Here is a 27500-nt window from a genome sequence, read left to right as displayed (position 1 = left end):
CCATCTAGAGGTTATGAAAAAGCTATACACTTTAATTCCAATATGCCACCGCCCCCTAGAGGTTATTAAAAAGGTGCAGCCTACGCTTTCATTCCAATATGACAGCGGTCCGTACATATATGTATAGTTGCGCTCATAAGTTTACCCTGGCTGAATATGTAAAATATTGTCTTTTTTTAAAGTACGACTGATGACTGAACAACAACCATCATTAATTTCTTTATGGTTTTGTCGGATGATAATGCTTTTCGGAAATGCTCGACAGTTTAATTTGAATCCCATTCAAATGAAATGTGTTTTGCCTGGCCCTTCACGTTTTCTTCAAAGAATTGTACCCATCTTACAAATTCTGCCTGGGTAATCAAACAAATGAGCACAACTGTGTGTTTTCTCATTTACTAAATAAAAGTAGGGCTGTGAATTTCAAAATAAGAGCAAGTAAATAAAAAGAAAGTATTACGTGTTCAAATAAAGTGCTTAACTTTACAATAATTCTTTGAAAAAAAAACTACCAAAATACCGATACTTCGATTTGATCATATGGGTAGAAGCAAAATCATGCATTGTAAAAATGCATTATACATAGGTAGAAGGGTTTTCCAGAATTTTGAGGTTGCGTATTACACATGGGTGCGCATTGTACACTAGAGATTACGGTAAAACAGATTCAATAAAACCTTTGTAAAAGAGAGTCATCATCTCAGTAAAAACATGGAAGGTTCTCCTTTTGCCCATGAAGTCCAATCTTTGCGGAACCTTTTTGGAGGTAAAATCAACATGAAGTTTGAAACACAATTTCTTGTCTAGGAACACACACAGGCGAGGCCGGTTTTGAACCCGCGTCCTCAGAACCGTGAGGCAGATGTGCTAACCGGTTGTCCGTCGTGCCGCTGCCTCTAAAATCTTCCGTTATGAATAAATTCACAAAAAAGAAGCAATTGCTAAAGTCCCTATTCTACTAATCTCACCAATGTTTTATTTAATGTCGACTTTTAGTGTTGCATTTGAAACGTCACATTTCGGCTCGTTGGAGCGATCAAGCGAAATGAACCGGTGAGGAGATATAGTTGGTGTTTTTGATAGCCCGTATCACACAAACAGCATTTGATTTTCAAATGTCTTGCTGCATTTGACTCATTTTGAAGTGGCTGTTCCCAGCAGACCTTTTTGGCCAAACCTTGTCACGTTGCTACTGTATTGTTATTTTGGAAGCTTTTGCGCCATTGACTCGGACGTTTTGTGCGCACTTCTGTCATTCGTCGTCCTGTGTCGCCACCCGTACGTTTTGGGTTGATCGTCACGTATACTGAGCTGCTTTTGAGGAAAAATAATTTCAGATCTGCAAGCACTTTGCAAAATGGGTCCGACTCCACGTCTTGCTCGCGAGCTCCCCCCTCTGCATTCAACTTTGACTGCCGTCTGTCTGGACGTGCGTCTCGTATGCAACTCTGAGCCATCTGTGCGACTCCAGGGCATCGTCAGCAGCCTGGGAGAGTCTGAGGGCGTCCTGACCTCGAAGGAGCACGGAGATCTGCTCTTCGACCGCTGCGAGAACTTCAGCGACACGGAGTTTGACGCCGGAGACATCAGCAAGGAGGTGGAGTTCACTGTTCACAAGGCGAGTCCTGCGCTGCCCCTCCGCCGACTTGTCAATCAAAGGCTGCGAGTTGACCTCTCGACGGCTTTGTGCTGACACGAAGGACGAGGACGAGAAGAGAGCCATCAGACTCCGGAGGACCAAGATGGTCGAGGATCGACTCATGACGGAGAAGAAGAGACGGGAAGAGGAGGACAAGAAGAAAAAAGATGGGGAGGAGGAAAAAGACAGGAAGCGGAAGGAGGCGGCGTCTGCGGCGCTCGCCGCCGCCAAAGACAAGGTTAGTCGTCGCTCATAAATCCCGTCTGCTCACTAAATCCCGTCTGCTCACTTGCCGTCTGCTCGCGTCCTACAGTGGACGCTGCTTGGCTTCAGCGTTCCCGTTCCTGACACCCAGCTCGAAATCAGCAAGGAACGCTTCGATGGCACCGTCCTTAAAGCGGCCAGAAGAAGCCACATCAAAAAGGAGCCCCTGGACGAACAGGCACTTATGATCATCATTATTTATGTTACTATCAGTGCTAGTACTATCAGTGGGCCTCGTCTAGCGTTATGATCATAACGCAGTGAGGTGAAAGGTGACGGTGGATGTTGTGTTGCAGCTGAAGACCAAGGTGGAGGAAGTGAAGATCAAGAAGGAGCCTCAGGACGACCAGGTATCCACTCTTCTTCTAAATTTGGATTTATTTGTCAGCAGTGTTTCCCACGTGTACATTTATTTGTGGCAGGCCGCCGCTAATAGATTTTGGCGCGAGGTGTCAGTACGCAGATATTTCTTTTTAAACAAAATTCATCTGCACTGTCCACTATGCAGATATTTGTTTCAGTCACACTTGAAGAATGTTTCGCTAAAGAGTAACTGAATCGATTTCCAGCTACCGAATCGTTTCGGATCGTATCGTTCTATGTGAAACAATATCGTCCTTGAATCGAATTTGCAACCAGCAATCGTGATATGAATTGAATCGTTGCACCCCTAGTATGTGTATGATATATACAGTCATGGGAAAGAAATTATTAGCCTACCCTTGTTTTGTCAATTTCTTACTCATTTTAATGCCTGGTACCACTAAAGGTATTATACCTGAAGAATACATAAGCTTAATTGTATTATTAAAATATGATTTAGTTATGACAAGAAAACCATGGAAAATGGCTAGATATCAGCTCTTAAAGGGGATCTATTTTGCTAAACCAACGTTTTCTAGTATTTGGGATGCAATATTGGCTCTCTCGTGAGACTCCTAACATCTGAACAGTGATTTTACTTTATGAACCAGCTAAAACAACACTTATAGGAATGTTTTTTTATTTCAAAATAATGTATTTATCAATATACGCGTACTATGAATGACGTTACTCACCGGCTACACGTCAGTCATGGTTACGTATTGTTCGTAGCCATTCCATATATGGCGATCGTGGTCCGCATGTACGTCCAAGAGCTCTGTTGTACTTGTCACATTTATAACACACCCATACTTCTGTTTACTACCAAAACACGTTCCTGCTCAATCTATACATATACATGATCTGTTTGAGTGTAAAATGCTTCAACACGTCCGACTGTGACCGCCGCCATTTCCTCATTGAAGAGAATGGGAGACGAGAAACTGGCTAAAACTGGGAGTGATCTTGATTCTAAAATGGTGCCTTGCTGCCCTCTGCTGGCATATTTCTGCTCAATAACACTGCCATTTTGATACTTACAAGCCAAGCACAGTGAGAGCCTCCTAAAGCCCTTCCTGTGAAAAAAACGTATGAGATGTAAAAAATACGTTCTCGGCACTGAAGGTTCGGATTTTATAAACCGTATTATGTTTTTGGCATCGAAAAAAGGGAACTCCCGTCAGCAACAATAGTTAAAATGAAGCAATTGGACAGCTCTCTACTTCAAATCAAGGGTAACACTATATAATGGTGGTGTCCTCTATGGGGATGGCTAAGAAAACCACCGACGGCGACTTACGAACGAACAGTGACATTACCGTCCTCACCGGGTCGTCAGGTAAGTTGATCACCTCTCTTATATTTCTAGGTGATTGTACATCACACAAAATACAACACCAAACCGGTAACACACGTTTGACACACGTTAGTGAGCTGGGGGTGTTTCTTTGGACAGAGACGTTGGGGGTGAGTGTCGTATTTATGTGTTTTGTAGGGAACGTTTTTTTCCCAGACGAATCACTTCTTATCTGTAAAGAAAAAAAAATAATAATAATTTTCCAATCCATTTCAAAGTATGTTTTGTATAAGGAGACCCTTTATTAGTCCCACAATGGGGAAATTTGCAACCAAAAAAATATCGTTGTCATTTCCTTTATCTGTCAGTTGCTTTTTTTTTTCCCGAAAAATGGCAAAATTGATTAAAATTGGAAATCATATTTTTGTGGGAAAAAAATGGGAGATTTAATTTTGCGGCCATATCGCCCAGCCCTAACGTTGTTTTGGTTGTTGTTGCCTTGCTCACTTGCTGAAAGGTGACACGCTACTTGTTGTATGGCAGGTGATGGTCATAGAAGAAGCGGTGAAGATCAAGGAGGAGGAAATGGACACGGAACAGCAAGCGGCCATGGAAGGAAAGACGGAAGAGATGCAAGGCGGAGTCGAGAGCCCCGAGGAGGCGGGGCGTCTGGTGATGACCATCGATGGTCGTCAGAAGCAGCTTCCTTTCGGCCGCACCGAGCTGCTCACCGGCGCCACCATGTTGACTGGTGACAAGGTTCGATTGATTGATTGCTTTATTGAACATAACAAAATGAGAAAGTAGACATTACAATGGAAACCGATAAAGAAAGATACAGTCGACAAGATTACTTTTCACCGTGTCCACCGTTTGGGAGCCCCTCATCCAGGGAACCGACCGCGTCCCATCATTGCAAAGTTCGAACGCTTTCAGCAAAAAGTGTTTGTAAAATCCAAAGGGACTTCGTTTGGAATGAACAACCGGTTGCCCAAGGAGATTAATGCCACCAGCGTGAATCCTCGCTCCTATCGCTCTGCTTTCCTGCTCCGCTTGCTTCCGCGCACACGAAACGCACACGCCGCTCAAAACTCTTTTTGCGCACCACAAACCACCTTATTATCCCCTTGTCACTGTTTGTTTCCCATGTTCAGTGTTTGCTCGTTACCCTTCTATGTACCCTGGCTTTGCAGTACTCAAATAGAGCATCTCTAGCACTATACCAAAAAATCTACTGAAAACTGTCAAAAAAACAACAAAGAATGCACAGTACCAAATCTATTTCAAATGATGATACACACACCCATTACATGTCACACTTAACATTCGTGTCTTAGAATGTCAATGGCATTCGATCACAGGCAAAGAGAATTAAGATTATGGATTATACCACTAAATTTAAAACAGACCTCCTCCTATTCCAAGAAATGCACCTTACTAAGTCATAAGAAAAATGGCTCATTGGCTAATTTCACTCAGGTTATCGCTGCCTTTTATAACTGTAGACAAAGAGGAGTCTCAATAATAGTCCATAAAAGACTACTTTTTACAATAAATAGTAAAGTAGCAGATACGGAAGGCTGATATATAATTATACAGGCTACAATATTTAACAAGCTTTATACAATTGTCAATGTATACGCTCCAAATTAAGATGATACAGCCTTTTTTTCACACTTGTCAGCCGCTTCTACAAGAATTATCCATCCATCCATTTTCTGTCGCACTTCTCCTCACTCGGGTCGCGGGCGTGCCGGAGCCTATCCCAGCTGTCATCGGGCAGGAGGCGGGGTACACCCTCAACTGGTCGCCAGCCAATCGCAGGGCACATACAAACAGACAACCATTCGCATTCACATGCACACCTACGGGCAATTTAGAGTCTCCAATGTATGCATCTTTTTGGGATGTGGGAAGAAACCCGGAGAAAACCCACGCAGGCACGGGGAGAACATGCAAACTCCACACAGACGGGGCCGGGGATCGAACCCGGGTCCTCAGAACTGTGAGGCTGACGCTCTAACCAGTCGGCCACCGTGCCGCCTACAATAATTATGGGAGGTGATTTTAACCTTGCGCTAAATCCCCTAATAGATCGCTCAAATCTCCAAAATAATAATCAGCCACAATGCTCTAATATACTAGAGCAGTATATGGATGACTTTGGTCTCGTTGACATACGGAGGCTGAAAAACCATACAAAAAGCGAATACACATTTTTCTCGTCAGTTCACCGCCCTTCCTCAAGAATAGATTTCTTTCTTTCAAACAATTCGGCAGCTCAAAGAATTACTCCCAAAATAAGTCCAATCATCATCAGCGATCACGCGCCAATTTCTCTCAATCTAAAAGTTGAATCAAATTTGGGACCCCCACCAACATGGCGCTTCAACACGTCCCTATTGAAGGACCCAGATTTTGATTCTTTCGTGAGGAAGGAATGGAAGGAGTTTCTGAAATTCAACGTCTCTGTTGTAGGAAACCGGGAAAGCTGTTTTGAGAGGTCGAATCATATCCTAGTCTTCGCATAAGAAAAAACCAGAACAAAAATTGGAAAATGGAATTGAGGAAAGAATAAAACCTCTAAATAAATGCACTTAGAAACCAACTTCAAAAGTCAAAACATCAGTTAGATGTTATCTTATCAAAAAGAACAGCTTTTCTACAACAACAGTTAAGATGAACTAACTTTGAGTACAATAATAAATCAGGAAAATTCCTTGCGAACCAATTTCAGCGCAATCAAGAAAAATCATTAATTACATCCATTCAAGATTCCAACGGCAACTGTACACAGTCACCGTTAGAAATAAATGCCGTTTTTTACAATTTTTATAGCAGCTTCGAACAACCCAGATCAAAAAGAAATTGTAACTTTGATTAAGGATCTAAACTTCCCTCAATTAAATACACAAATTAAAGACAGCCTTGATGTCCCTTTAACCATCACAGGGAACCTTTTTTTATTTTATTTTAATTTTTTATTTTGGTCAATGTCTTTCTGTCTCCAAAGTGTTCTCTGTCAATCGATCGTCTGTTGTGGTACTCGAGCGGCTCCAACTACCGGAGACAAATTCCTTGTGTGTGTTTTTTGGACATACTTGGCAAAGAAAGATGATTCTGATTCTGATACAGTTGGAAACTTTTTATCCACTTATATGCCAAGCTTCTCATTCCTTATTTCTCTGCTCATTAATATATTATGATTAATAGTAAGGTGAGCAAGCAAGTGCTCGTTCAGGCGTCTTACGGATATAAAGGCACACGCTAACCCGTCTTACGTGTTAACGTGTACACGTGGAGGCTTTTTCAGCCTTAAAACCACACATAAATGCTCGTTTGGAATTAACACACACATGCTGAACTAATGTCTCCGTTTCCAGGTGCGGTTCAACGTGGCAACCAATCGGGAGACCAAAGAAGAACGAGCCACTTTCGTGCAAATCCTTCCTGCCTCATTTGAAGAGTCCACGGAACAACGACGACATGTAAGACACAGTGTCACCATTTTCTTTTGGCGGAGGTGAGGGCGGGGCTTACAGTTGCGCTTGCGCTGGCGTGCGCGTGTTTGCAGGGAATCGTCATCGAGTTCTCCGAGGATTGCGGACTAATCAAGTGCACGCAGAACCCTCAACTCTTCTTCTACGTGTCAGAATTCATCGGAAAAAAGAAGCTGCAGCTGAACGAGAAAGTGGAGTTCAGTGTGGTCCCGGTAGGTCCGAGTACGGCTTATCCGAGTTGTCCGAGCCTTGGGCGGTCGTGTCTTTGCTCACATGTGGCCCGTGTTCCAGCATGAAGAAGCGGCGGGTGGGCACCAGGCCATCAGGATCACACGTTGCACTGAGAATGTTTTCCTACCCACCAGAAAACTGGGCGCTATTGCCACCGGCAAAGGGAAGGCAAGTGCCTTTGGACTCCTTTATGAAACTTGACTGTGGCCCCTTTTGACTCATCAGTGTAGCAAAGCAAATCTTTTAGACCAGTGTTTTCCAACCTTTACTGAGCCAAGGCACATATTTTACATCAGATCAATGTCGAGGCACACCACCAAACAAAATCATACACAAAAAGAAGTTTGACGAGTAAAGACCCATTGCTCAATGCTGGCCAAACACCTATTCCAGACTGAATATTCTCTTTAACAATTCCCATTTCATTTGCCATTTTAGAAGTTCTGTTCGTTTTATTTTAATTGTATTATTTTCTTTTAACTGTTCGTATGGAGACCTTAAGTGGCTTGAAAGGAGCCCATAAATAAAATGAAAGTTAAAACTCAGAAAAAACGCGGCGCAGACCTCACAGCTAACAGACTGCGTACTAAATGGCCAACCATTGTTCTTAGTAGTGCTATTAACGCTTCCGTCTTCCTCCTCAGATGACCATCAAGCTGGCCAAAGCTTCAGAAGACTCTGAGTAAGTCAATTCATTCCACGTTGAATGTTTTAATGGAATAGTTCAGATCTATTGCAACAATTTTCTCTTCCAATAAAGGAAGGAGGTGCCAAAGACCGATAGGCTGAAGACGGTAGTGAAACAATTACGAACTCAGGACAAGTGCACTACGAGCAAGCGTCGTGGCTACAGCAGGAGTCCGAGTCGCAGCAGGAGTCAGAGTCGCAGCCGCAGTCCGAGTCTGTCCAAAGACAAATTTGGACGTGAAATCAAAAGGAGACGCAGCACTAGTCTGGAAGACAAGCGGAAAAGCAGCCGGCATAGACGCAGCGCAAGTCGAGAAAGGTCCCACAGACGTACGAGAAGTCGTAGCAGGAGCAGTAGCAGAGAAAGATCTAGAAAGAGAAGGAGCAAGGTCAGTGGAGAGCAAGAAGGACACATGAGGAGGAGGAGGGAGCGCAGTCCTCCTCCCAGGGCTTGTGCTGGACCAGTGGACGACGAGCTGGCGAGAAAGAAGCGAGAGTTGGAGGAGCTCAATGAGATGATTGCTTTCAAGAAGTCACTGATGGATCCCCGAGGCTCGGAGCCCGGACAGCGAACTTGCATTGACTACGATCACGGCCGGATCGCTAACCCTTTGGCAGAGTTCAGACCGGTCCGCTCCATTTTGAAGAAACGACCAGAGGACCCGGAGTACCCCCGCCATCTTCCTCCGCTTTACGACAATCCTTATTACGACAGGCCGTATCTGCGTTTTAGTGAGCGGTATGCCGATAGCTTCCCTCGCTCTTTCGCAAGCCATCCGTATGGCGATCAGCCTTACAGCAGTCATCCGTATGGTAAAGTTCTGTATGAAAGCTCTTCGACCACCGGCCAGCGTTACACCGACCGCTATGATGTTTACGACGAACCGTATGACGATGCGTACTGCGATCCGACGTATGCGGACCGACCTCAGCACAGTCCCTACACAAACAGCCAGGTTTCAGAAGCTTTTGCGTCGTCATCAACTTCTGCCTCTTCATCTTTGCAAACGACCTTAAGACCCTCTTCTCCCACACAACCGCTATCCAAAAGCTCCTCGCCAAGCCGCACAAACACAACACCACCCCTGCTCCAGAAGCCCCCGCTTGATCGCTTTCTTGATATGCTTCAGAAGAAGGTGATTCCTGAAAAACGAGTGGAACCAGTTTCTGTCAGCGACGAACTTCTGCCACATGAGCGAGCGCTTGAAGACGGCAAAGGCTTCTCTCGGATTGTGGGTCTGGCTCAAGAGTCCCCCGGCGGCTGTGTCAGTTTGGAAGATGAGAAAAAATCACCTTCAATGGAGAAAGCAGCTGACCCGCCCAAGAGCAAGACTGCTCCCTACAGCCAGATCCAGACTTTGCTGCGTACCATTGGCCTGAAGTTGACAACAGGAGACATGTCGCAGCTGGCCAGCTGTGCCTCAAAGTCCTCGTCCACAGACACCATCCCTCCCGCCTCCCCCTCCAGGTCGTCCAGTTTAGAGCCTCCCAGCAAAAGGAAAGAGGTCTCTGAGTATGAAGAATTCCTCGATCAAGAAGAATTGGAGACACTAAAAAAGGCCCAAGAACTACAAGATCTTACCAAGACGATGGGAAGCACGGCATCGACACCCAGACCTCCTGCTGGGCCTCCACCTGTACACTACCGGCATCCATCACCTCCAGTTAACTGGCCTCTGGAGATTTCCTCGAAAGCGGCTCCTCCTCCTGCGGCTGGCCGTCTTCCTCCGGGACCACCTCCTGGACCGCCTCCCCGACGTCCTCCTGGACAGCCTCCTTTCATGGTGTCCTCCAGGGATTCCAAGCTGCCTGTAGCTCCAGCCCTTTGCTCCTCCAGTCCTGCCCCGCCTGGAACCGCCGGCCAAGTAACCCCGCCGCCACCAGCGACTACCAGCGAGGAGCAGTCTAACATCTCCACAACGGTGGCCAAATGCCTGAAGGTCATCGAGAGCGTGAAGTCTCTGGCTGCAACACCGACAGCAAAAACTCTTAAATCAGTCCAGTTCACTTTACCATCAGAGTCGGCGTTGGCCTCCGGTCCTGCTGGCTCACTGCAGCAAGTTGGTGACGTGAAAAGCAGGCAGAAGGAGAAGGTAGAGTCTGCAGCAGCGTTTTCCTGCCAGAGCATCTCCAGCGTGTTCATGTCTTTGTTGTGTTGCAGCTGGATTTGAACAACCAGAAGATCGTAGACCCGCGAAAACAGCAGTCCAAGGACATGCAGGCGCACAAGAAACGAGGCAATGGCGCCGTGATTGCTCCAGGTATCAAAGCTTGACATTGCATTGAATAAGTGTGACATTGTGAGTCTCAAAACGTTTCGTATTTCCTCAGCCTTGAGCCTCTTTTGTGGACAAGCTCTAGTACTGATTGAAGTCACTTTCAGTAGAAGGTTTCATGAAGATGCTTCCACCGTGGAAGAACAATGGAATTCTGTATGTCTATGTAGCTTGTCAGTCATCCAGGTCACGGTAATCTTCAAAAGTTCAATGAAGGCAAAGAATGGAGGACGCTTCACCTTTAATCCAAAACGCTGCTTCATTGTAAATTTTCGGGCAGCTGTCAGTGCGGTTGGGCATCGTTTGAATTTGAGCAATTCTGGTCCCGATTCCGGTCCTTCATTTCGATTCCGGTTCCAAACGATTCTCGCTTCCGATTTTTTTAGGGGGCTGGGTCAAAAAGGTTTGCATGGTTTAAATAAAGGGAGTCCAAATTATGAACATCCATTTTCTTAGCAGCCTGCAGCATAAACCAAAAACGAACATTTGACTCGGCTTTCTTTATAATCAGTATCAATATAAAACCTATGAACTAAACGGCAATGTGTGTGGAACTAACCCAATTGACTTAATATTCCTAAATTTTTTTCCAGCTAAAAGTTAAATATAGCATTGTTAAGTTATTTGGGACCGTTTTATCACATCAAATGGTTTATCTGTGCAAGTTTTTACTTGACTTCCTGTTTTAAGCATGTAGCCTTTTTATCCTGAAGGGTACGCACCAGAACTCAGCATTTTGGCATGAAAAATAACTATAAACGACACGAATTTAAAACAAGAAGGAAACAGAGATGCTCTGTAAAACGTTGATTCCGTTCCCTACACACCGGTTAGTGTTTGTGATCCTGTGAGACGTTTTTGTGAATTTTGTCCCAATTCATTGTGATGTAAAGTTGCTAGTTTGACCTTTGGTGAGGTTTTAGCTCAATGTTAAGCTAGTAATGAGACTCTTTCTACTTTCTTCCCAGTATGTTAAAGTAATTCATATTTTATTTTTGTCCGTCATCGGCTCTCACGTTGGTTTGAAGATTAAAATAAACGCTAAAAACCATGAGTGCAAAAGTGCGACCCGCCGTTTAGCTGCCTCAGTGTTGGCATAGACGTATTTTATTGTTTCAGTCACCCAATTGACTTTGAGTGACGTTCCGCGCGGTGTGGGCTGAGGCTCGGAGCGGGAGGGAGCGCATCAGACTTCCACACATCGTGAAAGTACCTTGGGACAATATAAGCTTCATCAAAGTGTGGCACTGAGGTGACTGGTCATGTACTTTGACACAGTTAACACCTTTGTTCACCGCTGCCGTTTGGCACAAGCACCTTCTTCCTCGTTGGTTTTCGCCACTTTCTTCTTCGGGGTCGGCGGACCGTAGGGAACCAAATACTTTGAATTTGAACAATTCCGAGAGAACCGGAAGGTTAGTCCCGGGGTGGGGGGCTCTTCACCTAAAATGTAGAAGTTAAGAAGCCGTTTGGAATAAACAACAACCAGAAGAGACCCTTTGCCTCCATTCAACTGTTGAGCAAAGCCACATGGAAGCTTGGCTCAGGTTTTGATCCCTCGCAGCGCACACTAGCAAGTAGTAGTGTTTGAGCGCAGATGTCGAGAAAAGAACTTTAACTGCAAGCAAGCATCTGTGTCTTTGTCTTCACATACTTTTGCTAGCATATCGCCTCAAATTGATGCTGTCTACTGTGCGCAGCTTTGCTAAAGTCTTACTTTTCACGTAACGGTAAAGGTCCACGCCAGATGTTTACGATATCAAGTCATAGATTAAGTCGTCCCCTAGGTAGCTAGCTAGCTAGATAGACATATGTCTCATTGCTGCTAAACTGACTCCTACTTTCCAGGTGAGTCGAACATAGTTTTCGTCATCTCTTCACAGTCTGATGGATCTTCACTTCACGTGCAGGAACTTTGACCAACGAGTGTCTTTATGCTAAACGTGTTGTTTTGTTTTGTGTTGGGTTGAATGATTCGCGCTACTAGCGGTTTCCTACAAAACAGCTTTCAAGGACATGGCTTGATGTGACTTAGGGAACAACAGGTTTAAATGTGCAAAATGTTTTTATCTCTGGTAAAGTTGACTCACTGCTACGTTTGTTCACAATTTAAAGAATGTGCCCAGCCATTAGCATCTAAGCTAGCACGGCAGAAATGTGAGTTCAACTTTGTTGTTTTAGAATGACGTGTCAGTAAGCAAGCAAGCTTTGGAGCTCCTGTGAACGCAAAGTGTGAAAAGCATAAAACTTGAGTTTTATCAGAGCCACAGACGTAAGCCATGTTCACGAAAGCTTTCGCTAAGGAAAACCTTTCTGCCTCAAGACGTCACTTTGGAGAGCACGCCGTGCACATTGAGACAAGGTGTTAACTGTAGTTTGTTGTCAAAGGCTGTTGTGTTTCGCCTGTGGTAAGTGTCGGTTCAGAGTCAGGGTAAGTAACGTCGCCATCTTTGTTATTCTGACAACATTCAAACTTCTACAGTGGGCGATATAGCGCACCATTCCATTCATGTTTGTCAGCTAAAATTAGTGACGTCGTGTCCTTTGAGTTTTGACATCCGATTCCTCAAAATGGTTCTATACAAAGCTGAAACATTTTATCTGTGCGATGGCATGCAATGGATTGTTTAGTGTACAACATAGTTTATCTTATAGCAAAAGTTGTTTTACTTCTTCCAAAGAGATGCGGACACCAGGACCAAGCTAGTCACAATAGCTAGACGTGGGAATACGTTTCACACCGAGCCTGTTATGACAAGTTAGCCCCTCCCCTTGGAAATACACACCTAGTAGCACCTTCTTGCTAGCTAGCTACAATAATGTGGTACTTTGCAATCTGTCTGTATCAAGAGTGTGGAATAGAAATGTTCTTCCCCCCCCCCCCCCCCCCCACTGAAGAGAAGTCTTGTGACACAAGAACTTCACTTTTGGTAGTAGCCAACGTTTGCTTGTAAGACATGTTGAGAGGCTTAAGCAGCTCAGTTAATGAACAATAAACATTGTCTGATCCAGTGTTTCCCAACCTGCATTGAGCCAAGGCGCTTACCGTACATGAGAAAAATATCACAGCTGGCATACCACCTAAAGAAAATGTCCCCAAAAGTATATACACTGAAATGTCGTCCCCCCATTTTAGTCACAAATTGCCTTACTCTGTGAAATCTGGGCCCGTTAATTTGAACACATCGCTATTATTCTGGCAACAGGTGGATATACAGTTTAATTGGTACCTTCTGCCATCTCGTGGAAGAGTGTTCAATTTTTTCTGCTCGTCACTATGCGTCGTTGGCATAGATAGATCGATAACGATATAAAGATCCAAACTAAAAGTTTTTAGCCATGACTGTGCGTTGTTTTAGTCATTATGAAGTAAAAAATGATTTCCTGCGGCACACCTGCTGATCTCTCACGGCACAGTGGTTGGGAATCACTGGTCTGATCGTTGGAGCGTTTGCTCATTTGCTGCTAAATGAGTCTGATCGGCAAAGGTAAGTGAGCAATAATTTTGATTTTTCAATCTTTTGAGTTCACGCATGATGTTCTAGCTCACCTTTGATGTAAAAGCTATCAGCTAAGAGGAACTTAAGCGGTTTGTGAAGCAGCTTTGGAGCGCCATCCATCAGTTTTCCTTCATGTCCACAGGAAATCCACTCGGCATGGGCCCCTGGAACGTTTGGATCTGCGGTCATTCGTTGTTGTGCTGGGCGGAGTCGCGGGCCAAGTCTGCGGAGGTAGGTGCGCAGCTGGGCATGGACCCTGGCAAGGTGGTCCTCTGGTGGAAGGGGGTCCAGGGCATGACGTGGCCCCAGCTGCTGCCCCTGCTCCACCAGCTGAAGGTCACCTGGCCCCAACCTCATGTCATCATCGTGCACTTGGGCGGGAACGACCTGAACACCGAAACGCCCAGCGACCTGCTGGCGTCCGTCAGGAGGGACGTGACCTCCGTGAGGGCAATCTTCCCGCACTGCGTCCTGGTTTGGTCCCACATCCTCCCCCGCCGGGCGTGGCACCACTCGGCCGACGTCCACGAAGTGGATCTGATCCGAAGCACGGTCAACCGGCGGATCCACAACATAGTCTCCGAGGTGGGTGGCGTCTCTCTGACCCACGACAACATCCGCTGCGGGGCCAACACGGGCCTCTATCGGGCCGACGGCGTCCATTTGTCGCACAAGGGAATCGACGTGTTCATTGGGAACCTGCGTGACTTTCTGGAGAAGTGGGGCGAGGAGGCCAGCGCCGCCTCCCAGTGACAGAATGCGTTTCCATTCTGCCTCGGCTCAGACGAAGGCTTCACTTCTCACCTTTTTCCTTTTTATTTTATTTGTTTTTACGTTCTAATAAATCTCACTTGACCGTTGCTGCGCTGTTTTACGTGATGTTCAAACAGCCGTTGCACCCTAACCCAAGTCAGGTGAGTGAACCACTACACTATCGGCTTTAACGGAAACAGTCACGATGAAGCTCATTGGGAACGTAAACGGGTCTAAAGCCTTTTCCAATAGGTTTTTTAGATTTCTTTTGCGGTGACGAGAAATTCTCGTTTTCGGCTTTTCGCTTTTTCTATTTTGGCAGTCACTCTAGCCCTCGTTAGAGCTTTCACGGCTTCCCGATTGGGTCGGGAAACCTTCAAAATGGTGACCTGACTGAGTCTGCTCTCTATCACCACCGCCCGCCGTTGTTGAAGAAGGGTGTCCCAGGTGTGAGGGAGCATGTGTGCTTCCTCGTCCCTGTCCGTGTTGTCGCTACGCTTTCGTATCTCAATGGCCTCCTTTATCCATCTCTTGCAAGACCTGGTTTCTGATGTGATGACTTTCCCATTTTCCCAATCCGTGATGTGGTTGTTTCTTGTACAGTCATCAGTTTTTCGCTGATTTATTGTTTTCTTGTTGTGCTGTTTGTTTTTGCATCCTGGTGAATGGTCCTGCTGTTTACTTCTCTCATTCGTCCGGTTTCTCTAATGTACGTTTTGTTGCAGGAGTTGCATGGGATTTAAGAGATGACGTCACATTTCTTGGCCAGTGTTGTTATATCTTTGGGGCATAACCATAAAAAACTAAAAACCCAGTCTTAAAACTCGTCCTACACCGCAAGGAACCAATAACACCGGACAAGAAGAGTGACGTCATCTACGTAATCCAATGCAAATCCTGGAATGAAACGCACATTGGAGAAACCGGACGAACCTTCAGCACCCCAAAACCGAACACCGCAAGGAAACGGTAGGACCGTTCACCAGGAGAACAAGAAGACCAAAAATGAGCCATAACAGATCAGTGCTGAAGAAGCAACCACATCGCGGATTGGGAAAATAGGAAAGTCATCACATCAGAAACCAGGTCTTACAAGAGATGGATAAAGGAGGCCATAGAGATACGAAATACGGAAGCGTGGCGATAACATCAACAGGGACGAGGGAGCATACGTGCTCCCGCACACCTGGGACACTGTTCTTCAATGACGGGCGGGGGGGTCGGGTCGGGGAACTCTACTTCGGTTTCCTGACCCCGTTCGGCTGTTTTTAGACGACTCGCGCCGGGCAGCGGTGACAGCCGCGACTATCAGCAAGGTAAGAGATTTCCTCTTCAGTGAAATAAATCTCTTTTATGAAAAAAAAAACAAACAAAAAAACAAAACTAATCATATAAACAGTTTTTCAAAACTCTGAGATTGAGATTCTTTTTCAAGCCACTCTGAGACTTTGTTCAATCAGGAATGCGGTGTGACCGATTTCTAAGTCAGATGATTTGATCCCTTATCGAAATCAACATTGGCCAGAACTTTGCCGATATGTCAAATCCGCGAGTGTCGAAGTCGCGCACGATGTCATCCTTGCGCCGTTTGTTCACTCCACGGAGCTGTGACTCCGTTCAGTCAAGGAGTGAGCCTAAAGGCAACGTTAAAGGAGTTGGCCGAGGGGAGCTTTCCAACGGGTACGTTTGGAACCACGTAGGCGAGTCAACGACGACTCGGCATGTCACCCGTTTCAGTTGAAGTCACGCCGATGCACGTTTCGTCGCGTCGGTCATGCTTTTCATTTACATTGCATTGCTAAAATCGGCTAGTCTAGCTTAAGCGATTCCGCCGCGTCGTCGGCGTAGTCATGCGGAGCGTTAGCTAACGGCCTAAAAAGCAGCCCGTGAGTGCAGAAAATGTTTGCGAGTACAGCGAACGATCATTCATCAGCTGCGGCGGGCTCGGGCACATTTAAAGAGCGATATGAACGCACGGGGGGTGCAGGCGCCAACGCCGAGATGAGATCGACACGACATTGTGTTACATCACTTTTTTTTGTCTTCGGCAGAATATTCAGGCCGTAACTGCGACGCACCGTGTCTGCTAACGGAGTGACGTGAACGTGTCATTTCAAATGCAACTCTGTTCTGACATGGACAAAAGGCACCTGTGACTCTTATTTTCTTACATATGAGCAGAGGTGGGTAGAGGAGCCCAATGTTCTACTTGATTACTGTTACTTATCAACAGTATGACTCGAGTAAATGTCAAAAGTTGTCATCCAAATAATGACTTGCTAAAGACTAAGTAGTCACTGACAAAACGATTCAAGTAGTGAGTAACTTCGGATTTATTTCTTACATCAGAGCATGAACGTCAAATAAAATAAGGGCAAATTCAGATATTGCGGAACAATAACACTTCATCTAAAACATAAGAACTACAATTTTATACAATCAAATATTTGTAAAATAATTAGGCAAACTGGGTCTTAGGCTAAACTAGTTCGACTTGTCAAACAGCAAAATACTGTAGGCTCACCAGGCAGATTACAAAAACAGGAACATGGCTGCAGTGGATATCAAAAGTCTACACACCCTGTTCAAATGCTCGGGTTTTGTGTTGTCAAATCCTTTTGACCACCATAAGTCATTGCCGTTAATGTGACCTCCAAGTTATACAACTCAACAGATTTATTTTTGTATCTTCTTGAGAGGGGAGGTGAAAATAAACAACTGAAATATTCGTGAATGTGATCGACTTTGACTTGACGTTTAACTTGCTACCTTCTTGGCCGGGTCACCATTGCTCAAGAGATGTTGTCTTTTACAGTTTTAAATCAAACAAAATCCGGTTGCACAAGGACGCACTCCCTCTTGTGGCTGTGTTCAGAAGTAACGCAATACATTCAAACTCGTTTAATGGGAGGCCGCACGCGTCTGCCACCATTTTGATTTTGAAGTGAAAACAAAACAGGCCTGACGGAAACATTTGCTTTCTCCACTAAAATGAAGAAGCTGTGTGCTGACCAGGCTTCTTGATAGTGCGAGAGAAGATGCATGTTTTACAATTGTGCTCAAGAGTTGGTTGTTTATAATTGGGCCGATGATACACTACTCGTGCGCTCACTGTAGTCGTCTCGCCACGCTGCACTATTTGCATATCTGTTGTTGACCGATACCGGCAACATTTGCACAATCGACATCGTCCCAGATGATCGCGCGACTCGTCACTTTAAACCGCATGCACTCCTTGAAGTCTCGGCGCCCTTTGCACAATGCCCATTGGACCGGACTATTGCTATACGAGTCTTTCGAACTGCTCTAAGTGCTAGAGGAGTCTGCCTCCTTTGCACAATTGTCAAAAAATAAATAAATGTACCGGCATTACCAGATAACGAGAAACCCTTTGTGGCTCAGTGACTGTTTTTCTCAATGTCGTTGTGTGTTCTCTGTCAATCGACCGTCCGTCGTCGTACTCGAGCGGCTCCGCCTACCGGAGACAAATTCCTTGTGTGTTTTTTGGACGTACTTGGCAAATAAAGATGATTCTGATTCGGATTCGGATCCGGATCATGTTGCCTGGCATATGCACGGCCAAAACAACGGCCAAAACATCTGCAACATAGCGCAAGGTGTTTTCTCAACGGCGCCTGACGCGGAAATCGAAAACGAAAGTGTCAAAGTAGATCACGCACGCAATTATTGATAAATGAAAGTAGCAAGCAGCATGTAGATTATTGTAACGAGTAAAAGTCAAACGTATGCTTCGATAAAGCTACTCTGACGAGTACAAGTTATCCCATATGTCACTTGAGTAAAAGTACCACGTTCTTACCCACCTCTGCAAACGAGTCGTGACTTCACGGCAAAGAAAAGAAAAGAATGGAGTCGAGGAAATGTGATTGAACAGTAAAGGGCATCAGGGCTGCAAAAATATTGCTTTGCCAGTAGCTGCATTCATTATGTTGCTTATGTAGTGTATGGCCTAAATGTTAAGTGAACCACTTAATGTTTTTTTTGTACTTGGAAATTTCGCAAAGTTCTATTTTTGGATGATCGGGATAAACGGTACACGGTTAATGATGAGTAAAATGGATTAATTTCTGAGTCACGGCCGGTTTGGGCCGCCATTGACTCGGGATGAAATTTTGACGTGGTCCTCTCGCAACGCAAAAGATCGGGCCGAGGTAGCGCGTTCGATTCCTGCGCCCGCGAAGGAACGCCTCCTCCCGCCCCAGAGCCGACCGACGTCACGTCCGCTCATCGACTTGCGCGCGGCGACATTCTGTGCGGAATCCGAAACGCGCTCAGCTTTTGCTAGAATTGCTATGACGCAGTTCAATTTTTACATCTATCGTACCTCTGCAATTTGAAAGGAAGTTTGCTGACGTGGGTTACGAGCTCGCTTTGAAGATTTTCGGCTTATCGCTCACATACCACGTGAGCGACAAATGTACAGATTTGGATAGAATAGGAAAAAATCCATGGGATGTGTGAAAACTCGGAATTCATCTTGCGTAATGTATGGTCATTTTCTTGGTTTCTAAGCCGTCTCGCTTATGCGGTTCGTCAGAGAACGCAAAATATTTGTTTTGCGTACAAGAATGCGTGAGATATTTTTCAGAAAGGATATTCTTATTTTCCTATTTGAATGAGATTATCTCTTTCTATAAATTATCGGATGGAGCTGATCTAAATCCTTATTTCTTTTCGCTCATCCCTGGCAGATTCAAATGAACTCTCTGTGCCTCTTAAATAGGCTTCAAAGGCTTCCCACAATGTTGCGACAGAAGTTTCCTGGTTAACGACAGAGAAATTTGATCTTGCAAATGATGACAAAATTCTTTGTCACTCAGCAACAGGTGGTTCAATCTCCAGGTCTGCTGTGGTTTTGTTATATTTTGAAAGTTGATGGTACAAGTCGGAGCGTTCGGATCCGAAATCACAATATTATGGTACCTAGTATCGATAACTTGGTAACAGTTTTGCATCGATAAGAAAATAACCTATTCTGTCTTGTCAAATAGAATGCCTGAATTGTTAATAAAGGTGTTGAGAAAAATGCTTGAGTTATTTTTAGCTCGTTTAGCGGAAGAGGATCTTTCGAGGTAACGCACGATTAAAGTCTCTTCCAACAAACAATGTTCGTCCGGGACATATCGGGAATGAGTCTTAGGACTGCCCGAAAGAATGATGGGCTGTCTATTTAGGCGCGTACATGTTCAATAAAGTCATGGGTAGTGAGAATCGCTCACTAATTCCGATTAGATGGCTGCCATCTATGCCAGATACTGTCAACGAATGGCAGTCCTTTTGTCATCATAATAGCTGTACCTCTTGACAGGGGAGGAAGAACGATATACGTTTCCCACCCACTGACAGCCTAATATGAGATTTGTTTTAAAACAATATATATATATATATATATATATATATATAGTGGGTACGGAAAGTTTTCAGACCCCCTTAAATCTTTCACTCTGTTATATTGCAGCCATTTGTTAAAATCATTTAAGTTCATTTTGTTCCTCAATGTACACACAGCACACCATATTGACAGAACAAAATGCAATTGTTGAAATCTTTGAAAAAAGAAAAACTGAAATATCACACAGCCGTAAGTCTTCAGAGCCTTTGCTGTGGCACTCGTATATTTAAGTTTCTTCTGATCCTCCTTGAGATGGTTCTACAGCTTCACTGGAGTCCAGCTGTGTTCGATTAGACTGATTGGACTTGATGAGGAAAGCCACGCCCCTGTCTATCAGTATAAGACCTTACAGCTCACAGTGCATGTCAGAGCAAATGAGAATCAGGAGGTCAAAGGAACTGCCTGAAGAGCTCAGAGACAGAATTGTGGCAAGGCACAGATCTGGCCAAGGTTACAAAAACAATTCTGCTGCCCTTAAGGTTCTAAGAGCACAGTGGCCTCCATATCCTGAAATGGGAGACGTTTTGGGACGACCACAAGCCTTCCTAGAGTCCGGCCAAACTGAGCCATCGGGGGAGAAGAGCCTCGGTGAGAGAGGTCAAGAAGAACCCAAAGATCACCGTGGCTGAGCTCCAGAGATGCGGTCGGGAGACCGATTAGGAACAATGAGGCAGCTGGATATCCCCACATCCCCAAAACAACACCACATTGAACTTGATCGTCGCCAAGCTAACAACAAGTTATGGCACGAACAAACTACAGCATTCAAAGGGGGGGCACATAGAAACAAACAACCAATCGCACTCACAGTCACACCTACGGGCAATTTAGAGTCTTCAATCAACCTACCACGCATGTTTCGGAATGTGGGAGGAAACCGGAGCGCCCGAAGAAAAGCCACACAGGCACGGGGAGAACATGCGAACTCCACACAGGCGAGGCCGGGGATTGAACCCCGCGCCCCAGAACTGTGAGGCAGACGCTCTAACCAGTCGCCCACCGTGCCGCCAGTGTAAATACAATCAAATTAAAATAGAATAAAGTTAGCTCATACACTTCGCTGAAAAGGTGACTGCTAACCTCTGTTAACCAAGTAACTAGAACGCTCCAATAACTTTGTTTGTCAAATATTATAATGACTGCTCAGTGTCACATTGAAAAAGCCTGAATGAACTCCCGCAAGCCAGCATAGCGTCGGGTGGTTGCTGCGATAGCGCTACGATACGTGCTTGTCAATCACAGATTGTCACTTCCAGATTCCGGGAGGAGTAACCCAGTGCCGAGAGCCCGTCTGGGGTCAGTGAAAGCCGCCACTAAAGCAACCTGTACCGGACACCTGCTTTCCCTCCAAGTATCTTCCTCACTTTAGTGAACGCGGGCGGCCCTTCGCTTCGCTATGGAAGCAGGGCAATCCGGAAAGAATCTCCTCTCAGGATCACAGGCGGCAGCGGGTCGCTTTGTTTCCGCCGCCGTCGAGCCACCCGGTGAGCGCGGTCGATGAGCGCTTCCTGCCCGAGATATGCTAGTCTCCGTCATTCCGGGACCCTCCGTGCGCTCCGGTATCCCCGAGATCGGGATACTATTACGCCTGGAGCGCGGTCCGACTTCTTCAGCTCTGACGATAGGCGGTCCACCGTAGCTTCTAAAGTAGCAACGCTATCCGAGCTCTGTCGAAGCGCCGTCGCGTTTAGCTAAGTCGTTCCTTATATCGGAGATTGACGCTTCGATGCTTTGCTTTAGAGACCAAATTTCACTCCTAATTGTAGCGGAGATCTCCGATATGCGGTTGTCCACGACCTTCCGAACATCAGACCTGATTGTGTCTACTTCTGACCGCAGAGATGCTACGGCGGCTACGACAGGGCCGTGGTTTTCGGTCTACCCAATCCTTGAATGAACGTCTTCTCCCGAGCACCGCCTCATTTTCCCCCACCACCCACAATACATTGGTGTGGCGCGTTGTCGTCATGGTAACGAGCGCAACCGGTCGCCTTGACCGGTGACACGTTCTCTCCAACAGTGTTTGATTTGACAAGATAAAGCCCAGTGATCGTAAAAGACGCCATGCGGTGGTGTCAGAAGACATGTCGTGTAGTGTCGCCATTGTCTGACCGACATACGGCAAGATTTTGCGGCAGTAGTCTGACAACGTGCAATCGGGAAAGAGCAAATTTGTCTTGTCGTCTGATCCGGGCATACGAGAGAATAAGGACAAAAAAACCAAGCTAGAGAACTTTTTTCTTAATTTATTCAGCAAACAGAACATACAAACACAATCGCCAACGTATACAAGCAGTGGCAAAAAGGCAGATGATCGTATTAGAAAAATACAAAAAGTTGAATTGCTTTCGCAGCGTCGTCGTCTTTTTCTTTAGGCTTCGCCACAGCGCGTCATCCTTTTCCACGTAAGCTTATCTCTTGCATCCTCCTCTCGAACACCTACTGCCCTCACGCCATCCATCAACCTTCTCTTTGCTCTTCCTCGAGCGGCTCTCTTGCCTGGCAGCTCCATCCTCATCACCCTTGTACCAATATACTCGCTCTTTCTCCATCCAAGTCTGCTCTCTGTAACTTTGTCTCCAAAACATCGAACCTCGGCCGTCCCTCTGATGAGCTCATTTCTAATCCTCTCCAACCTGAACCTCAACATCTTCATGTGCTCTGCTTCCTGGCACATATCTTCATTCCTCTCCTTTCCAGTGCATGCATCCACCTTTCTAAATTATTATTATTATTATTATTATTATTCTAGTGATTTGTTGTTTTGTTTTTTGATTTGCCGTTGTGTTTAGTTAGTTGTTGTTGCGATGAGTTGTTTGCTGTTGATTTTAATTTTCCATTGTTTGGTGTATATTGTTTGCTGCTTGCCATTTGTGTTTCGTGTTTTGCCCTTCAGGGCGACCGTAGTTACGTCATCAATACTCGCCGTCGCGCGATGAAGCCAGTTTTCCGAATGCCCTTGAAACAGGGCTGTCATCTGCGATGTTCGAAAGGAAGCTCCATTCCAACAAAGATTAAGGAAAGGTGGCTTAAAGGTTAGGAGATTGGACTTTCCGAAGAGGCCCACGGACAGTTCGCAAACCGCCGATGCAGGAAGAAGTCGTGTCCGCTCTCCAGTCCGCTAGTCGGCGCTCATGCCCGCGAATGCAGTTTGCCAGCCGCCATTCAAACGCATCAAGAAGGAGACGAGCACGGATCCCCCGAGCGGACATTTAGCTTTAGCTTTAGCATCGGTTTGTTGTTCGTGTTGCTTGGCCGGCTCTACTTCACCAAAACTAAAGTGCGCGAGAACCAGCACCGTCAGTCGCTTTCGCGTCGGTCGTCGTTCGCTCCCTCGCGCGGTGAAGCATGTTCCGCGGTCGGCCTCCGCCGCGGGGCTTTTACCGGCCGCCTTTCGAGGCCCGCGGCCCGCACCCGTCAGCGGGCCACAGAGATGACAGGATGCGGGCCAGATCGCCTTACCGCCCGGGGTACCATCAGCGCGGACCCCCTGACTTCCGTCGCTCTCCGCCGCACCGCGGCTACTATCATCCCGCCCCAGGAGGACACCGAGGCGGCCAGCACCGCCCCGCCGCTCCGCTCAGGGAGGTTAGCCGGCCACACGCTACATTCGGTCGGCGAGTGCGCACTTCTTGACGCGCGTTCTTTGCGGGACTGCGAGATAAAAGCAGTTTTGATAGAAAAGAGAAACAAGCTCGTGATGTCGATGATTGTTTGTCGTTTGTGTGCAGAGGTCTCCGTCGTCTCCTCGCCCTCGCCTTCCCATCGACCACAAACTGGTCATCACGGTCGGCAACGAGCTGACGAGCTCCGCACCGCCGCGTCATGGCGACAGGTCCGAACTTGTTGTTGTCGTCTCACAGTAGCAACGTGACAAGGTTTGCCGCAATGGCAGCGTGTCTGAAACGGCCGCTTCAATGCGACAATTTAGATCATCGAATGATGGGTTGCGGATAAAACAATGGCGTTCTTGTGTGATGCCTTCTCGAGCAAATGTGGTCCAAAAACGCCTTCAGATCGAATGAATGAACGTAGTTCCAAAACCAACTTGCATTAACAAGACTAACCAACATTTAAAAAGTAACAGTATATATTCCTACCCACTTGTTACATTTATTCACTTGGTTTAGTTATTCCATTATTGACAATTATTTGCCACACGTAAGCAATGTTTTTTGCCATTTGTTTGCTCCATAAAGGAAACCACAATCACAGTGGGTTTTAGAGTTGAGCGTTATAAATTAGAGTCAAGCAGTATAGCTTCTTATTTCTCTTGGACACGCTTCGTCTTCAACTCGGAAGCCCTCCTTCGATTGGCTGACAGGTTGACTTCAAATAATATCGAACAATGAGCCGGTACAGGCCAACATTCTGAGGGGTTCTCCAAGTGGACGAATCCAAATGAGCGTGACGTTTCAAATGGCGTCACTTGCCTGAAAAAAGTCCACTTAAATGGAACATAGGTGAAAGGAGCAGTTGAATACTTCATGTACGCCGTGATCGTGACTTGATTTGGTCATTTGAAATACCATTCCATGTTTTTTATAGAAGATTCCACAAAGATGGCAGCCGCTTGTCACATTGCTACTTAGTCTGCCGTTACCGCAGGAACACAGACTGACTCACTGTTTTTTCCGTGCGACGCCGCAGAGACCGAAGTCCGGTCCGGAGTCGCGGACGCAGCAGGAGTCAGGCGCGGAGCAAGAGCCGCCATCGGAGCCGGGGTCGCAGTAAGTCCGGGACCAGGTCCAGATCCAGATCCAGATCCAGATCTAGATCTAGAGGGCGCAGTCGGGGACGGGCGTCCAGCAGGGGGCCGAGCCGGGCCTCCAGTCGCAGCAGGAGGCCCAGTCGCAGCGGCTCCAGCGGCAGCGAGCGGTCCTGCTACACGAAAACGTTCGACGAGCTCAACGTGGCGCGACGGAGGAAGGAGCTGGAAGACTTGTTGTGTCTGCCCACCAAGTCCATCCTGAAGAAACGCTCGGACTACGACCACTCTCCTTCAGTCAGGGTGCGTTCGCCTTCCTTCGAAAGCCCGACATTCACGCACGTGCACGCTCGCTCGATGACCAATTAGAAATGCATTGAACTCGCCTGAAAGCGAAACTTGAGTCAAAGTACCTTCCTAGAAAACCGCTTTGGTGGAAGTTGGTTGCCCTGGCAAATATTATTCAATGGTAATGTACTTGAATATCCAAAGGAATTTTCCCACATTTAGTTGTACCAAAGTCAAAGTACTTTTGAAAATTGAGCGATTCAAGTTTTGGTGATGTTTATAATTATTTGAAATGTATTTTTATGTATTTAGTCGACTTGAGTGTCGCAGTGAAAAATCCGTCAGACGGCTAATGAGTGAATTTGTCTCTGACACGTTAAGCTGCCCGTCACATCTCAGAACAAGCTCACGATAACTAAAAGGACATTTCGACTCGTTTGAACTTCACATCAATTCATTTAAGCTACTAGGTCTGATGCACATCATCCTTTAAAGAGTCTTTCACTCCAATGTATGAAATCATTTTCTGGAAATACACCCACGAGTGTTGGTTTGTACCCTAATAATCCAATAAAAAAATTCGGGGTGGTGATTTACAAAAAAAAAAAAAAGCCAACAACTTCGATATAGCTTAGCTACTTTTGTCCCTTTATTGTACGCTGGGTGTGTGTTGTTTTTTGTTGCACTGAGTTTGTGATGGCGGGCAACTGTGCGAGGGATCGTCGCCAACGGAAATTTGGCGGCGAATGTTCAGTTCCATCTAGTGGAGCTGCGTGGCTCACTGTGTGGCTGACTTTCACTTTCTTTTGTCGCTGAGGTATTTTTGCGTTTGTGTTCAGAGTTCCGACTCCGGCCTGTCTCACGTGGCGGAGGAGCTGCTGCGGGCCGTCAAAGGGATGGAGCCGGCCGCCGTGGCGTCCGTATTGACCGAACTGCGGTCCGACACGCAGATGTCGCAGCGAGCAGATCTCAACGCAGAAATCAAGGAGATCCTAAACTTGCTGGACCCGGTCGCAGACCTACGAGCGAAGAGTCCGGCGGGCGACATCGACGACGAGGAGAAGTTCCTGTACGGAGACTCAGAGGAACCCAAGACACCGCTTCTATCCCAGCCACTCCAAAACCACACGTTCGATCTCTACGGGGATGTAACGGAGGAGGTTCTGTATGGAGATCAACTAGCCCGGGCCGCCGCTCCCGCGTACGCTGTCCCTGCGGTGGTTTCACCGGCCACCGCTGGCGAGGTCCACACGGACTGGCCCCCCTCGGTTTCCACCTCGGTTCCCCACGACGCGGCGCAGGCTTCGACTCCCGTACCCCCGCCGGAGGAGGAGAGCGATCAGCAGGCACTGGACGACTACCAGAAGCTCCAGAACCTGTTGAAGACCATCGGCTTGGACCTGGGTGTGACGGAGATCAGCAAGTTGGCCGCCAGGACCAAGGAGCGCCTGCACGGAAATAAGCCCCCGAACGCCCCCAAGACGCCCAAGCGGCGCGCGCGCTACTCATCCGGCAGCTCGGACGACGGGCGCAGGAGGCACAGCAGCGGCAGCAGCAGCTCAGACGACGACAAACGGGCCCGCAGCGCCGGGCGGGCCCGGAGCTGGAAGACAGATGGCGGAGGTGCGGACAGCTGGAGCAAAGAGGGCGGCTGCGGAAGCAGCGCTGCTACCGGCGAGGTGTCGCTGCAAACGGCGGCGCTCGAGGCCGCGGCCCCTCCCTCCACGGCGCCCGTCCCCTCGGCCGTGTCCGTCCAGCCCTCCTACCCGTCGTCACACACGCACGGCATGATGCCGCCTAGCTACCCGCCGCCGGGCTACGGCCAATACGGGAACTTCCTGCCCTACGCGCACTCGCAGTGGCCGCCCGTGTACCCGCCCCCTGGCGTGCCGCTGCCCCTGCAGACGTCCGGCGCCAACAACTTCCCGCTCTCTCTGCCCTACAACCAACCTGACGGCCAGCTGCCTCCGGAGCCTCAGGTCAAAGGTCAGTCTGTCTGTTGCCAGTTGCCCATTCCAGGGAACTACAGCACGAACTCTTTGACAACAAACGCCAGAACCAGCAGAGTCATGCAGTTTGATGGCTCACTTAAAGTGTTGACCATTAAAGTTCTTTATGAACTAAGTCGTTTACGTACATGTTTTGACAATATGGGGCGGCGGTAGAAGGTTGCGCGTCACCTCCTGACCCCTGTGACCGTGCGAAAGTGTCGTTAGAAGGCCCGCTGAACGCCATTATCTCTGGTGCTGGGTGAAAGAGGAGACCTTAACTCATTGTTGACTGGCGGCGCCCATATTGCCAGCAATCGTTTTAGAGCGTTTGGACTGATCTTTCAAGACCCGCACAGTATTGTCTTCTGTGACAATAGAAGCACCAAACCTACCAAACGAAACAGTAGAAAAAAAGGTTTCTCTCTTTTTCTCGTCTCTGGTGATCAGCAGTAGACTGTGGGTTTGGTTCCACCGAAAACAGGTTCCTGACCGAAAAGCGGAGAAAATGCTTTTTGTGGGAAAGAAACCCGTCACACAGAATGCTAATATTTTCTGCTTTTGTGACGTCAATGCACCGTGAGCGATGCTGA

General features: G+C 46.9%; 2 protein-coding genes across 4 annotated transcripts in view; both read left to right on the top strand.

Moving 5' to 3' along the window:
* si:dkeyp-121d4.3 (uncharacterized) overlaps positions 1–15038 on the top strand; it is a 26451-nt gene extending 11413 nt beyond the window's left edge. Inside the window, exons 11-22 of the mRNA XM_061689257.1 lie at positions 1472–1618; positions 1701–1877; positions 1953–2081; positions 2200–2253; positions 4107–4322; positions 6947–7051; positions 7138–7275; positions 7355–7462; positions 7939–7976; positions 8055–10074; positions 10143–10242; positions 13900–15038. Coding sequence (XP_061545241.1) covers positions 1472–1618; positions 1701–1877; positions 1953–2081; positions 2200–2253; positions 4107–4322; positions 6947–7051; positions 7138–7275; positions 7355–7462; positions 7939–7976; positions 8055–10074; positions 10143–10242; positions 13900–14510 — 3843 coding nt within the window. The 3' untranslated portion in view covers positions 14511–15038. The remainder of the gene's footprint in view (positions 1–1471; positions 1619–1700; positions 1878–1952; positions 2082–2199; positions 2254–4106; positions 4323–6946; positions 7052–7137; positions 7276–7354; positions 7463–7938; positions 7977–8054; positions 10075–10142; positions 10243–13899) is intronic.
* Positions 15039–15631: 593 nt separating this feature from the next.
* Positions 15632–27500, top strand: part of znf318 (zinc finger protein 318) — a 27804-nt gene continuing 15935 nt past the window's right edge. For 2 of the 3 annotated variants that reach the window (XM_061689261.1, XM_061689259.1), the window contains exons 1-4: positions 15632–23511; positions 23655–23758; positions 24574–24934; positions 25759–26905. In XM_061689261.1, the coding sequence (XP_061545245.1) occupies positions 23272–23511; positions 23655–23758; positions 24574–24934; positions 25759–26905 (1852 nt within the window). In that variant the 5' untranslated portion in view covers positions 15632–23271. The remainder of the gene's footprint in view (positions 23512–23654; positions 23759–24573; positions 24935–25758; positions 26906–27500) is intronic. The other variant, XM_061689258.1, reaches the window with a different exon arrangement.

Source organism: Phycodurus eques, chromosome 11 (genome assembly GCF_024500275.1).
Source record: "Phycodurus eques isolate BA_2022a chromosome 11, UOR_Pequ_1.1, whole genome shotgun sequence".
NCBI classification, from domain to species: Eukaryota; Metazoa; Chordata; class Actinopteri; order Syngnathiformes; family Syngnathidae; genus Phycodurus; species Phycodurus eques.
Note: the sequence above shows the minus strand (reverse complement) of the source record. Positions and strands in the feature narration are given on the sequence as shown.